General features: G+C 44.6%; 1 protein-coding gene across 5 annotated transcripts in view; it reads right to left on the reverse strand.

The window, feature by feature from the left end:
* Nucleotides 1-12,142: 12,142 nt before the first annotated feature.
* Nucleotides 12,143-16,998, reverse strand: part of LOC146860031 (uncharacterized) — a 171,895-nt gene continuing 167,039 nt past the window's right edge. For 3 of the 5 annotated variants that reach the window (XM_085643791.1, XM_085643792.1, XM_085643790.1), the window contains one exon: nt 14,913-15,479. In XM_085643791.1, the coding sequence (XP_085499917.1) occupies nt 15,243-15,479 (237 nt within the window). In that variant the 3' untranslated portion in view covers nt 14,913-15,242. Of the gene's footprint in view, nt 12,956-14,912; nt 15,480-16,998 lie in introns of those variants that run through there. The other 2 variants (XR_014978775.1, XM_085643793.1) reach the window with 1 other exon arrangement.

A 16,998-nucleotide genomic window follows, 5' to 3' on the forward strand; every position in this document is an offset into this window, starting at 1 on the left:
CGGGTGGCCGAGTGGAATCAGGAGAAGTGTGCGGATTGACGGGGAGAAACTGCCAGGGTCCCGGAGCTCTGTCTGGCCGCGGCCATTACGATCGGCTGCTAGCCACGCCCCCCTTGCATTATTGTGCCAAAATGTTCACGCTGCAGAAAGAAATAACAAATTTCCTACCCCCCCGCCTTTCTCCAAGTATCCCAATAGAAATGGTACCTCACTCATGTGGGAGGCCCAAGTACCCGCGACAGGCATCGGCCCAAAACGTAGTGAGGCGACATCAAAATTGCCTATCACAAAACAACCTGGTTTTGCAAGGGGTTTCACCTGGGTTTTTGGCCCCGTGCTCAGCGGCCAGCTAGGGAAACCTACCAAACCCACACAGTTCTGAAAACTAGGCACCCGGGGCATTCCAGGGAGGTGTGGCTTGCGTGGATCCCCCAACATTTTCTTACCCAGAATCCCCTGCAAACCTCAAATTTAGCTGACAAAAATTACTTTTTCCACACATTTTGGTGTGGGAAGGTTGTGACATCACGGGGCTGACACAAATTTCCTACCACCCAGCGTTCCCTAGGGTCTCCCAATAAAAATGGTGCCTCACTCCTGTAGGAGGCCCAAGTACCCGCGACAGGCAAGGGCCCAAAACGTATTGAGGCAACATCAAAATTGCCGATGACAAAACGACCTAGTTCTGCAAGGGGTGTCACCTGGGTTTTTGGCCCCGTGCTCGAGGGCCATCTAGGGAAACCTACCAAACCCACACATTTCTGAAAACTAGACACCCGGGGAATTCCAGGGAGGTATGGCTTGCGTGGATCCCCCAACGTTTCCTTACCCAGAATACCCTGGTAGGAAATTTGTTTCAGCCCGGTGATGCCACAACTTTCCTACACAAAAATGTGCGAAAAAAGTGATTTTTTCCAGCTACATTTGAGGTTTGCAGGGGATTGTGGGTAAGGAAACTTAGGGGGATCCACACAAGCCATACCTCCCTGGAATCCCCGGGTGTCTAGTTTTCAGAAATGTGTGAGTTTGGTAGGTTTTCCTAGATGGCGTCCGAGCACGGGGCCAAAAATCCAGGTGACCCCCCTTGCAAAACCAGGTCGTTTTGAGATAGGCAATTTTGATATCGCCTCAATACGTTTTGGGGCCTTGTCTGCCCTCCCACACGAGTGAGGCACCATTTTTATCAGGAGATCCTGGGGAATGCTGGGTGGTAGGAAATTTGTGTCAGTCCAGTGATTGCTACAATTTTCCGACACAAAAATGTGCGAAAAAAGTAATTTTTTTCAGCTAAATTTGAGGTTTGCAGGGGATTCTGGGTAAGGAAACATTGGGGAATCCACGCAAGCCGTACCTCCCTGGAATCCCCCGGGTGTCTAGTTTTGAACAATGTATAGGTTTGCTAGGTTTCCCTAGGTGCCAGCAGAGCTAGGGTTAAAAAACTACAGCTAGGCACTCTGCCAAAAAAGGGTCATTTTTCACTGTCAAATTGTGGTATGTCCACATTGCGTTTTGCGCCATTTCATGTCGCGGGCACTAGGCCTACCCACGCAAGTGAGGTACTATTTTTCTCAGAAGACTTTGGGGAGCGCGGGGTGGGTGGAAATTTGTGCATCCACGCAGATTCCAGAACTTTCCACCACAGAAATGTGCGGAAACTGTGTTTTTTTGGCAATTTGTTAGGTTTGCAAGGGATTCTGGGTAACAGAACCTGGTGGGAGCCAGTCAAGTTAACCCATCCTGGATTCCCCTGGGTGACTAGTTTTCAAAAATGTATAGGTTTGCTAGGTTTCTCTAGGTGCCGGCAGAGCTAGGGTTAAAAAACTACAGCTAGGCATTTTGCCAAAAAAGGGTAATTTTTCACTGTGAAATTGTGGTGTGTCCATGTTGCGTTTTGTGCCGTTTCATGTCGCGGGCTCTAGGCCTACCCACGCAAGTGAGATACCATTTTTCTCGGAAGACTTTGGGGAACGCAGGGTGGGTGACAATTTGTGGATCCACGCATATTCCAGAACTTGCCACTACAGAAATGTGAGAAAATGTGATTTTTTTGACAATTCTTTAGGTTTGCAAGGGATTCTGGGCAACAGAACCTGGTGGGAGCCAGTCAAGTCACCCCATCCTGGATTCCCCTTGTGTGTCTAGTTTTCCAAAATGTATAGGTTTGCTGGGTTTCCCCAGGTGCCGGCAGAGCCAGGGTTAAAAAACTACAGCTAGGCACTTTGCTAAAAAAGGGACATTTTTCACTGTGAAATTGTGTTGTATCCACGTTGCGTTTTGCACCGTTTCTTGTCGCGGGCCCTAAGCCTACCCACACAAGTAAGGTACCATTTTTCTCGGAAGACTTTGGGTATCGTGGGGTGGGTGGAAATTTGTGGATCCACACAGGTTACAGAACTTTCCACCACAGAAATGTGAGGAACATGTGGTGTTTTTGACAATTTTTCAGGTATGCAAGGGATTCTGGGTAACAGAACCTGGTGTGAGTCAGTCAAGTCACCCCATCCTGGATTCCCCTGGGTGTCTAGTTTAAAAAAATGTATAGGTTTGCTAGGTTTCCTGTGAGAAGTTGGCCTGGCATATGCTGGTCACTAGTTAAAGTGGCCACCTTGTACCAGTCCAATTCGACTCTTATGGTAGACAGATTTAAGACAACCTTTTAAAGAAAGCTATCCTAGTGGTAGCTGTGGAGAGCAGCCTTCAGGCTAAGTCTCAGAGGAATGTACAGCAGCTTGTTTTACCTTATAATCTCTTGAATTACCAAATGAAAGGACACCACACAGGTATATATATCAAATATATATGTATTTATTACTAGACACACTCTACTAATCTCTTTATGAGATTAGAAGTCGAGAACATATGCAAATATCAACGTTTCACAATTAGTCAAGCACAAATATGGCTGGGGCCCTAAGGGAATACCAGACCATATACTTAAAAAGAGGTTTAGGAATGTCGACTTGCAAGGGGACAAGGCCTAGGGCCTGTAGAATCGCTGGGGCCTCACTAATCCACGCAAGGCAGGTAAGTAAAGGACCCACAGGAGACGCGTGCAGTGTGAGAACACAGCCGCGGGTTCCCTATTGATTTCGATGGAGCAAGTCGCGGTTGGAATTTTCAAGTTTTAGGGTACTTCGGGAGAGTCTACAAGCAAGCCACTTACAAGGTAAGTAATTTGAGGGCCAACACGCACAGGAGCACCGGAGTGCACGAGTTACCTCACCCAGGGAAGCCGGGTGCATAGGTGTCTTTTGGTGTCTGGTCGCGTCGTCGTTTCAATGGAAGCCGAAGAAGATTTGCTGCTTGCGAAGACTGGAGAAGTGTCCGGTGGAATCCAAGGCTGGATTCAGAATGAAGAAGACCTGAAAGCAGAAGGGACGGTGTTCAAGGCCACTTGACGCGGGCCAAGAAGATGGATGCGCACAGTCGTCGGGTGATTTCAGGTGATCAAGGGTATTTTGACTCTTCAGCCACGAGGTCCAGGAGGCATGGACGATGACCAGGAGCTGGATTCGGACTGTCCCACGAAGTCTGCAGCTTACTGAGATGTCGGCAACCGGATTGGAGCCAACAAGCCTTGGCAACAGCAAGTCTTGTGGAAAATGGAGAAAGTCAGCGGTGCAGACCAGCAAGGCCTGAGGGACTCACCCAGCGAGGGTAAGTCAGGGCAGGCCTGGAGCAACCAGGGGAGCCCTTTGGTTCGATGAGAAAGTCTTCAGGGGACCCACAAGCCAACGGGCAAGGGATCGCGAAGACGCCTCGTGAGGATTCACTTTACAGGAGCCCACGGTCACTCGGGACGAGGTAGGCCACTGATCTACGGTGGAAATCCTGCTGGAGGCTTGGGCCACACGTGGTCCAATGCACAAGTTCGTAGCGCGTCAAGGGGTTGCACTCGACAATAGTGCACGGTACCCGGGTATTGCTGTTCCTCGACACTTGTGGGGTCCACTCGCCTCAGCTTTGCTGGGGACTCACAATGGCCGTTGAGAAGTCAGGAAATACATTTCCGGGGCTGCAGGGACTTCGGAGGGAGCAGGAAAGTTTGCGACCGTTGATTCAAGTTTTTGGTGCCTGCCAAGCAGGGGAGTCACTCCTTGACTGCAAGGGAGATTCTTCAGTCTTCCAAAGGTAGTGGAACGTCGAAGGGCCAGGCTTCTTCTTGTAGAGCGTTGTCCAGGGATACCTAATTTACAATGGCAAGGTTTCCCTATCTTATACTAAAGGAAAGGGAAGGACTAGCTCTATGACCCCTCCTATGGGAGGGTCAGGGGAGTGGGTGGTTACACCCACTTCCCTTTGTCCAGTCTCGCGCCAGAGCAGGGACAGGTAGCCCCTGAATCGGTTTGAGCTGGCATATGCACAGAGGAGCCTACTGCTCCCCCAGTGCAGGACTTCAAAGCACTCTAGGAGTGCACCCACCCAGCCCCAATACACTAAATCCTGTCTGGAAGGTGGTGACACCTCCCTGTGACAGGATGCCTATTGTTGGGCCTCCTCCACTGCAAGTTTCGGTCAGCAGCAGTAGGGCAGCCCAGTGTCTGTGCTAGTGGCATCCATTTTGTGATGCCAGGGCTCTTTCAGATTTCTACTGTGTTTCCACAGTAGGTACATGTCTTCTCCTCTAGAAGGGTGGGATCATACTCCCACACCAGTTACTGGTGTGGGGGTATGATTCCAAGTTGTTTGACACCAAACACATGTTTTGATGCAGTCATTCCAAAGTTAGCATTTACTGGTAGGTTATAATGCACTTAAGAGTATATGGTTTAACCGCATCCACAAACAGCCACAGAGAATAGACTCTGCCAGCTGCAGAGGGGCCCTGCTCTTGCAGAGGCACCCCCTCACATTGTAAACCAAGCACCCTGCCCTCAGGATTGATAGGGCCTGCCTTAGGGGTGACTGATAGGATTAGATGTGTGTGTATGGTGAGATATAGGGAACCTATACCTCAGTGAGGAGTGCTAACACTACCTCACCCAGGCTGCAGTAGCAGGCCTGTGGTGTCAGATTTAGTCTGCTTCCCAGGGGTGGCATAATACATGCTTCAGCCCCTGGTAGGCCTGTGAAGTACCTATGCCCTTGGTACCTAAGGTACCACAGTATTCAATCACTAGTGCATCTAATATGCACTCCAAGTTGTTTATAGAGAACAGCGAGACTAGGGCCCTGATTAGCAGGGATCCAGCCAGACTATAGCCAGAAACCAGTGTTAACATCAGAAAAAAAGTAGGGGCAACAAACGTGCAGATCCTACTCTCCTACATTTCCCTAGGTGCCGGCAGAGCTAGGGTTAAAAAACAGGGCACTTTGCCAAAAAAGGGTCATTTTTCACTGTGAAATTGTGGTGTGTCCATGTTTCGTTTTGCGCCGTTTCCTGTCGCCGGCACTAGGCTTTCCCATGCAAGTGAGGTACCATTTTTATTGGGAGACTTAGGGTAATTCAGATTTGTAAAGCAACTGTTATTATCTATTGACTTTCAATGCATTTCTGCCTTCCAAATGAAAGACAATATGTAAAAAAGAAGTCATTTTGAAAAATGCCCAATAATTCTCATGCTAGTACGAGTATTCCCAATTTCGGAAATGTGCAAATATCTACTGTTTCTAAACTCTATATTTTGTTCCCATTTCAGAAATACATAGATGTCTTTCATACCGATTTTTCCATCTATACACATTCCCAGAATAATTTCTATATACCCAGTACATAATAAAAAACCATTGCAATTCGCTGCTCAGTTTTTGGCTCTGGGTTCGTCTGGTTCTTGGTGAACCTAGAAGTCCTATATATCCCCAGAACCAGTAAGATCCCGTGGATTTAACGGTATGTTGCTTTCAAAGAGCTGTCATAATTAGAAGAAGTTACAGGTGAAAAAGTTAACTCAAAAGGCTGTTTTTTTCAACTAATTTTCAATTTTTCCTATATTTAACTGTTAGTTTCTATAAAGAAACCTTGAAGGATCTACACAAATGACCCCTTGCTGAATTCAGAATGTTGTCTACTTTACTAAAATGTATAGTTGTCCAGGATCCATTATTGCTTTCATACCCATTTCTACCATTAACTTGAAGGAGGTTGTAAGCTCAAACAATAGCAAAAATAGGCTATGTCCCAAGAAAAATGCCAAAACTGTGTAAAAATGTTGGTCTGTCATTCTCTAAAAGCTGGGAAAATTCTGATTTCAGCCCCACAAACCCTTTTTTGATACCATTTGTAGGGGGAAAACCCAGATGCTTTAATTTGCAGCCCTTCCATTTTTCCCCCCAAAAAACAAAATTTTGCTGTATTTTGGATCATTTCTGGGTCCCCTCCAAGGGAATCCACAAACCCTGGGTACCTTTAGACTCTCTATGATGTTGGAAGAAAAGGACGCAAATATGGCGTGGATACCTTATGTGGTCAAAAAGTTACAGGGGCCTAAGCGTGAACTACCCCAAATAGCCAAAAAAAGGCTTAGCACAGGGGGTTGGGGAAGGCCTAGCAGCGAAGAGGTTAAGAGCTTTGATGATAGCAGGAGTCTTGATCATAGCAGGAGCCTTGCTCAAACTGTAAAATAATGTGGCTACTGTGTGTTTAAAATGCAGCAGTGCGCCTAATTCTTGCTCTTCTAATAATGGATCCAGTATCCAATCTGTTGGCTGCCCGTAAAGACCAATATCAATTTCGAGATACTGATCCCTCATTTATAAATGTGCTCAGGGTACAGCTCCCAAAACTTGAGAAAAAACTGTAAAATATATGCCAGTCAGACCTTTGGAATTGGCTGCTCTCTTAATCCTGAAAATCACTCAAGCAAAGTGCAAAGCAGAGGAAGTTCTTACTAATTGGAACCACCCCTTCTTCTTCTGAAAATACAGAAGGAAAACTACTTGCTTTCCTTTCACAAATCACCAATAGCATGCCTGCCCTGCTTATCTCCCCTTGCTTTTTTGGGTCACTTCACCACTTCATTGCTCTCACAGTTTGGTATCTTTTACAGCCTAGACATAGTTTAGTCCAATTTGTGAGCAGTAGCATGAATAAAATAAGAATTAAATAAATAAGATACTTTTCATTATTCTAACCTCATGTGTAGAAACCACAGGGATAGGCCGTCGGTTGTTTTTATATTGGACTCCCAGGTCTCATACTGAGACGCGTTCGCATCTCGCCTAGCATAGTAATATGTCGGCTCAGTGATTAGAGTTAAGTCCGCTGTATCAACACTTATTGAGCTCACCAAAGTTTGTATGAGCTTCTCAGCTCTTTCAGCACGTTCCTTGCTGAGAAGAAGCATTGTGCACCAGGCACAACAACAGCAGCACGGGAACAAGCTGTGTTGCTCTTAAGAAGGGTGACTCCTCCAAGAAGTATGCGCGGACCGAAACTAGACCAGATGCAAATTACAACTGGTGAGGTGCTCAAGTCAATGAATGAGCCCTTAGGCAGTAGACAGACAGGCGATGTCCCCATTGCTCTCTGCTCACACGACTGTAAAACCCCAGGACGGAGTTTCATGCTTTAAGGCAGAGAATTCTTTCAGTAGCCATGGTACCACCATCAACAGGGCCTGAGAAAGCTCCAAGTCCCATCAAGGTTGTCAGTCAGAGTCTCGGTCCCCCACCGACTACCAGATGTTTACACTGGTTGTCAGGGCCAAACAAATACTGTTATGCTGTGGAGCAGGCAGGACAGGAAATATCTGCACTGTGGTGAGAAAATTAAAAAAAATGATTCAAGTAATAATTTACACGGGAGGCCCTGAGGCTGCAGACCAGGGGGCAGACTAAGAGAATGTTTTTAATGCACCGAGTCTTATTGGGAGATTTGTTGACTGATAATAGGCTGAACTACAGTAATGTGCTATAATGGTCCCTTCAGTCTCACTCCTAGTTTGCACAATGTGTCAGCTGTCTTTGCATAGTTTGTAAAAGGTGTCATTTGGTGCTCATTGCATTCCCCTCACAAGGATGGGAAGCTGATCAACCCCAGCTGCAATTTACTCCTTGTTCTAGAGCGGCTGTTTTAAACCCAAGTGTTATTTCACTGCAAAATGTCCATGTGGTGTTTGTATAGAAGGGATGAAGACAATACGTGAGGTTTTCAATAGCAAGGTGTTTATTTTTAATATTATTCCTCTCTTGGTTTCAGTGATAACAGTTAGCTACGTTCCCCTTTCGGCTTCGGTATGATTCCGGGACGGTTGTCACGCTGGATCTGAATTCGGCAATTGTGCAAACACACTGTTTTCAGTTCTCAAGGCGCTCTGCTTCAGGCTTTGGGGTTCTCCGCAGGCTCCCACGGTCCGTAGCTCAGGGGGAAGAAAGGAAACAGAAATATGGCCAGGATTACTATTATGTTTCCCGGTCCACTACAAGCGTGCCACCATCACCAGATGCGTCTTGGTAGTAAGGGGAAGGGAAGCGTGAGGGGAAGGAACCGACGAGGTGTGTTACAAAAATTTAAAAAAAGAAAGTAAACACGTGTCTCAATCCCCGCCAGAATGACCCTTGTAAAGGGACTTGCCTTGAGCCACGACCCGTGTCCAGGGCCGTGGCGAAGGGACCCGGGGCGTCCTCCTTCCCTTGTTGGCCGCCGGGCTTGCTCGCGTTATACAACACAATCCTCTTGCTCTCCTCTCCGCTTGTAGTCGCCTCGCTGTTCCTCTCCTCTCCGCTCGTAGTCGCCTCGCTGTTCCTCTCCTCTCCGCTCGTATCCGCGTCGCTGTTCCTCTCCTCTCCGCTCGTAGCCGCCTCGCTGTTCCTCTCCTCTCCGCTCGTAGTCACCTCGCTGCTCCTCTCCGCTCGCTACCGCCACCGCGACACTGCTCCTTGTCCTTCCGCCTTCTTTCTCTTCCTTCTCCGATGACGTCAGGTGCTCTTTCTGGTCGGTCTTGACTGTAGCTAGACCGCTAACACCTTTCCGTCCGCTGCTGCCTGTCGGGAGCTTCCGGTCGTAGTCGTCCCCGTCCTCCTCACAGTCCAATTCATGGAAAGCTTTGTTGTGTTCTCTCTAGGATTGGAACTCTGGAACACTGACCTTTCTTCATGGATGGCTGAGATAATGACTCAGAACTGAATCCTCTAGACAACCGTTGCTATGTATTGTTTCCACAAGGAGGGACAGACTACATGCTGTTGCAAGATGGACCTGGGCACCAAGGCTTCTTCTGCTGGCCAAAGTCCAGTGGTAGGCTCACATCACCACACTAGCCGTGTGTGAGGGCTGCACTACTGACAAGGAATCCAAGAAAAGCACAGGTCTTGTGTTCATTTTACTATTCTCCTCATACCAGAAATTTACCTCCAGGAGGTACTGAAATTCAGTACCATTCAGCTATCAAAGATGAGAACTGCTTGGAACTTGCTATGAAACACTTACTCCAGCAAAGACACTGTAGTAATCACCTTGGGAGCCGGGGATCCTTAAAGTAGTTTATTACTTGAATCTACACAGCAGAGGCAACAGACGAGACAGAAGACATCCACCTTCATAAAAACGTCTACGCACTATTCAAACATACATAGAATCTTCTGACCCCATCACCCAGCAACACCATGAACATTCTCCATCAAACCTTGCCACGCAGGCTAACATTCTAAACCTATCTGCGAGGCATAACATATTCCCCTTTCTCCTTTTTTTTTTAAAACAGAAACACAACAAAAAAATATAAAAAAAAATAAACCAAAACAAAAATGAAAGAAGTAACACCTAAACACTATGACAGTAATTCAGTCACGAAAACGTATGGGAATCCTGTTCGTCCTACTACTCCTCCTCACAGTAGCACGGACATCACCAGTTCTACAGCCAGTATCCACAGTTTCGGAAGAGGAAGGCTCAAGGTAGCTACCACCCTTCCCTGTGTCACCAGTTTCCCTAACTTTAACAATCTTACCTACATTCCACCAACTTCCCCCTTCAACTTTAACTGCATTCCTACCTATTTCTGTGACAGGGATAGGTAGTCCAAACTTACTTTCCCCTTTTTTGACATGTATGGAAGATTTGATCCTAACGAGATCCCCCACATGCACTTCAACCAATTTAGTGGAATTTTTTTTATCATACCACTGCTTTTGCCTAACTTGAGCACTTTGAACATTCCTCTTCACTATTTCCATAAGACTTTTCATGTCATGTAACGATTTGATCCATTTATTCATCCACCCTGGTCTAAAACAAGTATTGGCCTTACGTCCCCTTAATAGCTCAAAAGGAGAAATCTTAGTAGTGGAGTGAGGAGTCGTCCTATAAAACCAAAGCATACTATCGATGGAACCTTGTATATTAGCCTTCAAACCTTTTGCCCATCTAACACAGTCACCCATCACCCTGTTCATACGCTCCACTTGACCATTAGACTGTGGGTGATACAGTGAACTCCTCGTATGCTTGATATTGCAAGAACTCAAAAATGACTCGAATTCTACACTGACAAATTGGGTACCATTGTCTGTGACCAATGTCTCAGGAAACCCCTCTCGAATAAACACCTCTCTTAAAAACGTTATCACAGTAGAAGAAGAGATGTCCTTAACAACCCTCACCTCAGGCCATTTTGAAACGTAATCAATTAATACTAAAACAAAACGACCTCCATTCTGCAAACCTTCTATAGGACTCATGATGTCTAAACCCAACTTACTCCAAGGAGCTGACGGGCAGTCTACTGGCAATAGTGGTGGGGTCTTTACTTTCAAGCCTTTATCAGCGTTACTACATATGGAGCACACATCAACTATCTCCGTGACACCAGCATCCATAGATGGGCACCAGAAACCATCAGGATCATCCCAAATAAGCCCTGGTGATACCATCCTAAGATATTCAATCCTTTAACAGCCATATATACTTTTCCCCTGATCACCCTTCCATTGAATTCAAGATCATCCTCAAAATATCCCAACAGTTCTATCTTACGACCCTCGTAGGATACTGGTGAGCGATCGGGAGGTAACAAACTCCTACCTCCCCAAGTTTCCTCAAAAAGTTCCTTGGTTAACATTGTTATTCTAGCTCCAGAATCTACCAGCAAATTTAATACTTTGTCCCCGACCGAAATCTCAACAATAGGATCTACGCAGTCCATTTCATCAGAAATTTGTGAAACATGATCTGGATTATCTAGAACCACACCAACTATTTCGGAATCTGATTCATAGTCTGACTCTAGCACACATGCAACAGATCTTTTTTGCTCATTAAATCTTTTTTTAAAGCACACTTTGGCAAAATGTCCTGTTTTTTTGCAATAGCAACACACAACATTTGTTCCTGGACATCTAGTTCCCTTCTGATGTTGTTTGTTCCCACATCTTTTGCACATATGTTTGGGGTCTTGTGAGAGATAAACATTTTTCTTTGAAATATTTTTCTTAGTCTCATTATCTCTGACATCAGGTTTAGATTCATTGCGCTTAAGTCTTGAGCTGGACGAAATAGAATTCACTGAGTCCGGAAGTTTATCTTCCAATTCTTGATTTGAGAGAGAAAGAAGTTTTTGCCGTATCTGCTTGTCACTGCAATGACAGACAAATTGATCCCTGATCAGTTGCTCTAAAAATGTCTCAAACTGACATTCTGAGGCAAGCTTCCTTAATGCAGAAACATACGTGTCAACATCTTCTCCGTCTTTCTGTTGCCTCTTGAAGAACTTATGTCGAAGAACCATTAAGCTAGGTTGTTTGTGAAACCCTGACGTAAGTTTAGTCACTGCATCTTGAAACAAATCGATATCTTCTCCTGGAACATGAGCGATTTCAGGAAGATGTTTGAATATAGATGTCCCTTCAAAACAAAGAGAATGAAGAAGTAAAAACCTTTTACGTTCATCACTTAATCTGGATGCTCCAATAGCACCTAAATAGGTTTGGAAGGCATCAAACCATAGTTCCCACCTAACTGGTGGATCACCAGCGGATTCCAAAAAAGCAGGAGGTGGACTGACGGATTGCATATTGGTAGGAAGGAGCAAAGAATTTGCACACGATTGTGACACACACATTTGAATATATATATATATTTTTTTTTACACAAAAAGAAACAAAAATATCAGCAATAAAGGCAATATGGCGAATTTGAACAAAACAAAAAAAAATTTTTTACAAATTTAATTGTCGAGATTAACACCAAGACTGGATTTGTGTGCACATCACAGGAAGAATCTGCTTCGATAAAATAATTCCCAAAAAGAATGTCTGTGTGCAGATCACAGGAAGAATCTGCTGACTTTGAGCCAAAAAAAACAAACAAGTGAAGAATGTGAGCGAGCCATAAACAAGAAGCAGGGGAGAACGTGTGTGCGGATCACAGAAGAAAATTCAGCATGTGTGTGGATCACAGAGGCAATCCACTGATGCGAAGGTACTGAGTTGCTTTGCACCATGCAATGCAGAAGGAGACCAATCGGAACGTAGCGTGTGTGAAACAATTCAGTCGTGCGATGACTGTTGCTTAGCAACTTGAGCGGCAGAAGGAGACGGACGTCACAGTAGCGTGGATGAGATGCGTTGCCGGTTCACACATGCGCAGTGGAAAGAGACACAGCACTCTCTTCGCGCATGCGCGCCAGACATGAAAACACAAATTATGCCCCAAAACGCACGGAAAAGATATCACACTTCGGGAAGACACACCGCGGCAGCAGGGACCGGAGTGTGAGACGAAGTTATGCAAATCGGGGTAAGTTCGAATCCACTTCGAAACGGTTGGCATTCAGCTTAAAAATGTTTAGACACCCTTACCTTAAAGCTGTTATCTACGTAAGGGTGTACCTTTGGGGTAAAGTCTCGATAGGCTGAAGCTCGCAGTAACCACCTCTGTTCAAACTGAACGATCGTGGCTTGACGAGGAATTCTTGCGTGGAATTCGTGAAGCAGCCGTGTAGACAGGAGATCGTCGCCAATCAAATTGTAGTGATCACCTTGGGAGCCGGGGATCCTTAAAGTAGTTTATTACTTGAATCTACACAGCAGAGGCAACAGACGAGACAGAAGACATCCACCTTCATAAAAACGTCTACGCACTATTCAAAAATACATAGAATCTTCTGACCCCATCACCCAGCAACACCATGAACATTCTCCATCAAACCTTGCCACGCAGGCTAACATTCTAAACCTATCTGCGAGGCATAACAGACACATTAGAGAACATTATTACAAAAGAAATGAAACTGAGATCAGAATTACTGCTCAAGGAAGAGATTGGGCTGGGGTAAAGAAAAAACAATTATTGAACAAACCGTGATTCATTACATGTAATATGCACTGGAAGTAATTGTCATGTAACTCTACACCAACTCTTTTTGAGAAGCTGTCTCATTTAAAGAACAGCTTTCTATAAAGTCGGGAATCTGGGACTTTAATAAGATGTTCTGACCCGGAAAGACTCCTCACACAAGGTGTACCGTTCCTCCTCAGAGTTACCATTTCAAAGCAGCATTCCAATGTATCATTACAATATACCATCATTTCAAAAGCTACAGTGACTATACGACTCAGCAGCTGCTTTTTTTCGCTTATTACTGCAGATATTTATAAAAAAGAAATATTTCGACCTAAGACAACTGGAAACGAAAAATATTTTTTTAAAGTACACCTAGTGTGAAACACAGCACTTGCAAGCAAAAGCTGGCACCTTTCATCTGTTCATTGCTGCTTCAGGCACCAAAGAATTACGCTGTTGGCCCAGCTGGTGTTAACATGCCCAGATAATGGACGGGAAGAAGGTATTTTATCCACAGAAGGAAGAAAAAACCCTAAATATTTAAATGTTGTTCAGACAGGGTGGAAAGAATTCGACCTTATTTACCATGAGCTTGTTTTGTTTCACTATTCTTGCAAATTTATATTTACATCACATTGTTCTTGAGGAAGCCATTATTTTAAAAATGGCATGCAGAGTTTAGAAGCATCCCAAACATTTTCCTCCCTTTATTAAGGTTGTATATCTTTAATATTACGGTAGGAGGTAGAGAGGACACTACTACTTAAGTAAGGGCCCTGTGCTCCAAAGCAAGGCAAACATTGTTAATTGCTGGTGAAATGTGCTTTTTTTTTTTTAAATAAAAAGGAGAATGCATTTTACATAACCTAAAACTCTAATTTTAATCAATGTGTGTTAAAATGGCAACAGATCCATAAGTAACGCAAGAGAATATGGCTTTGTCCTCTTTACTCCCAAGCTATCGTCGTCAGGATGGCGTTAAAGGGTTTTATCCCTAAAAAGCCTTCAGCAATGTTCAGCATTTGTTACTAGTTCCAAGTACGTTCTATGTGCATGTCATATTAGTGGGCATTTGACAGTATTGAAGAATTGGTTATAGAAAATGTTCTACTGCGAGGACTGTGTTAACAAAATTCACATGCTCAGAGTTTGAAAGTATGTAAGCATGAGCCGATATTCACCAGACATGAGGTATGAAGGCATGCGCGTATTTAGAAAGGAAAGTGAAAACACGATGAACTTTCGACGAAGAAAGGCAAATGTTAAAAGGAAAAAATGAAATTAGAATTTCATATTCCACGTGCAAACTAAAACGGACTCAGAAAATGCTATCGCGCCACAATAACATACACACCCTCTTATATAGTGCAGATTACTCGTGATACATTCATTAAAAGTCTTTAAGGGAGGCAGTCGAGTCAGCCACCTAAAAATCGACGCCCAAAAATCGCGTGACCATATTATCGTTTTTAAAATAAAATAAGTATTAATGTATTGTGGAAAAAAAATATCGAAGGTAAGTAAGTATATTGCTGTTTACCACTTTAAAATGATGTCCACAGTAATAGTATCAGTTTTGTTACATTATATTCTATTTTTATTTCATTATTTATATTTAAAAACATGTATTTGTTACTATCTTAAGAAATATTATAGAACTGTAAAAATAAAAGAAAGAATTTGGGTTGTTGGGTCTGTGAGAAGGTGAATTGTTATTTGGGGTGGATGGTAGTCCACCACAAGTACTAACAACACTGTCCTTGTTAGGTCTAGTAAAGGTTTCAATAATGTATACCCGAGCTCAGGATTGTAAGATGTGTAAAGCAGTTAGAAGTACCAAAACAGTTACAGAGTCAAAAAACAAATAGTACTGCAATTTATAAAAAGAGATAATTTTCTAATGAACAAAATGAAAAGCATCTAATAAGATGAATTATTTTATTTTTAATAAAAATAGCACCAAAAAGCGCAGAGCGCCAACCTTGGGCAACTGTTCATTCTAGGCCGGGGCAAAGTTGAAATGTTAAGGTTGATCGCCGGTCGGATACAGCGACTTGGTTTGTCGTGGTGTTGAAAGTAGCAGGTAGAAGCCGAAGCGGGGATTGATGGAGGATGGGTGTCTTGTTGCAGTCGTCAGCTCAGGCGGGAAAAGTTCAGGTTTCCGAGACCTGAAGGTCTTCGGCGTCGATAGGGTCCTTGTTGATGGCGGTGTTGAGGACGCTGCGGGATGGAGTTGAAGCGTTCTCAGCACCGACAGATTCTGACATTAAGTAGAGAACAAAGCAGGAGTTACAGAAAGTCAGGCCCAGCAAAGATGAACCCTCAGCACATCAACTAGGCAGGTTGGTCCCAGTCTTCTATTGGTTATCCAGGCATAAATCTTGAAAACGTTTCTAAGTCCCATGTTTAAGGGTTAGGCAGCACTAGTACACTGGGACACCAACCAAGGGCACCAGGACCTCAGGCAAAGCACTTTGGGTCTGGACTTAATTCAACAAAAGCAGTCCAGAGGTGACTAGCCAGCTTGGCTTTTCCAGGAAAGTGGGCTTTTTGCAGCTTTTGTGTCCCTGTAGCTTAACAGGTCAGCCAACTGACTCTTGGAATCATTTCTTTAGTCCTGGGTACACATTTGAGCAGGTACAGCTATTAGGGTTGTCCTCACAGGTCATATAGCAGGGGCAGTCCTCCTTCTGTCTTCCCCAGGTCCAACAGTGTTCTAAAAAAGGTACTTGCGGGGGGGCACATTTATGCCTTGCACTAGCCTGTGGGTGGTGACTTCTGCCCCCTCCCTAACCAATAGGGAAAAGGTTCCCAGGGCCAACCATACCAACTAATGCAGCAGTTCCTGTTGGCCTGGCAGCAAACTATACCACACTGCACCTCTACCAAAACTAACATGGCAGAGCCTTTTTCCCCTTGTGCAGAGTTCCCTGTACCCACCCAAAAGTATGGCTATGGAAATGGGCATACCCTCCCTCAGGTCATTCTAAACCAGGCCTGTGGCCTCTCCCCCTCCCACTGGTGTTGGAGCCAGGCTCACTAGGAAAACAAAAGAGAGGTAGGCCTCGGTGTGAGCTTCATTTGACAGTCACAGGGTAGACACACTTTGAAGCTCAGAAAGGGGCTGGGCACAGCCCCCAGGCCATCCTGCCCAAGTAAAAAAGACACCTCCACACACCCTAAGCCTTTTGGCCACTGGCTGGGATCAACCCACATCTCACTCCATGGGAGCCATCAGGGTTCAGATAACAACTGGACACTTGCAGGAAAGTCTTTTGGTTTTGAGACAGATAACTTCCTAAAAGTGTCTGTTCCTTAATAATAATAAAAAAGATCCACTTTACCATGGAATTCGATTTTAAATGATTATGTCAATGAGTACTTGAGCCATTTTGCTAGCTACTGAATTTAGCCTTTATTAAATGTAATAATGTAAACCAGTATTCTACAGGAGAGCCAGCCTTGCCATAGTACATAAAAACGACTTTGGAGGTTTTTCACTGACAGAGAATGTAAAACAGTAACCAAACATGCCCTTCTTTTAAATACCATGCACACTGTGCTGTGGACATTTAAGGCCTACCAATCGGGTGACTTATAAGTATTAAAAAGGAAGGGTTAAGCCTGTCAAAAGGTTTATTTTGACAGGTCAAAATGGCAGTTTAAAAACTGCACAGCCAGGCTACAGGGGCAGGCCTGAGGTCATATTTCACACAGCCACTATAGTGGGAGCAAAATAAGTGCTGCAGTCTACTCATGACATTTAACTTCTTAGCCCC

The sequence above is a fragment of the Triturus cristatus genome, chromosome 3_1, assembly GCF_964204655.1.
Source record: "Triturus cristatus chromosome 3_1, aTriCri1.1, whole genome shotgun sequence".
Lineage (NCBI taxonomy): Eukaryota > Metazoa > Chordata > Amphibia > Caudata > Salamandridae > Triturus > Triturus cristatus.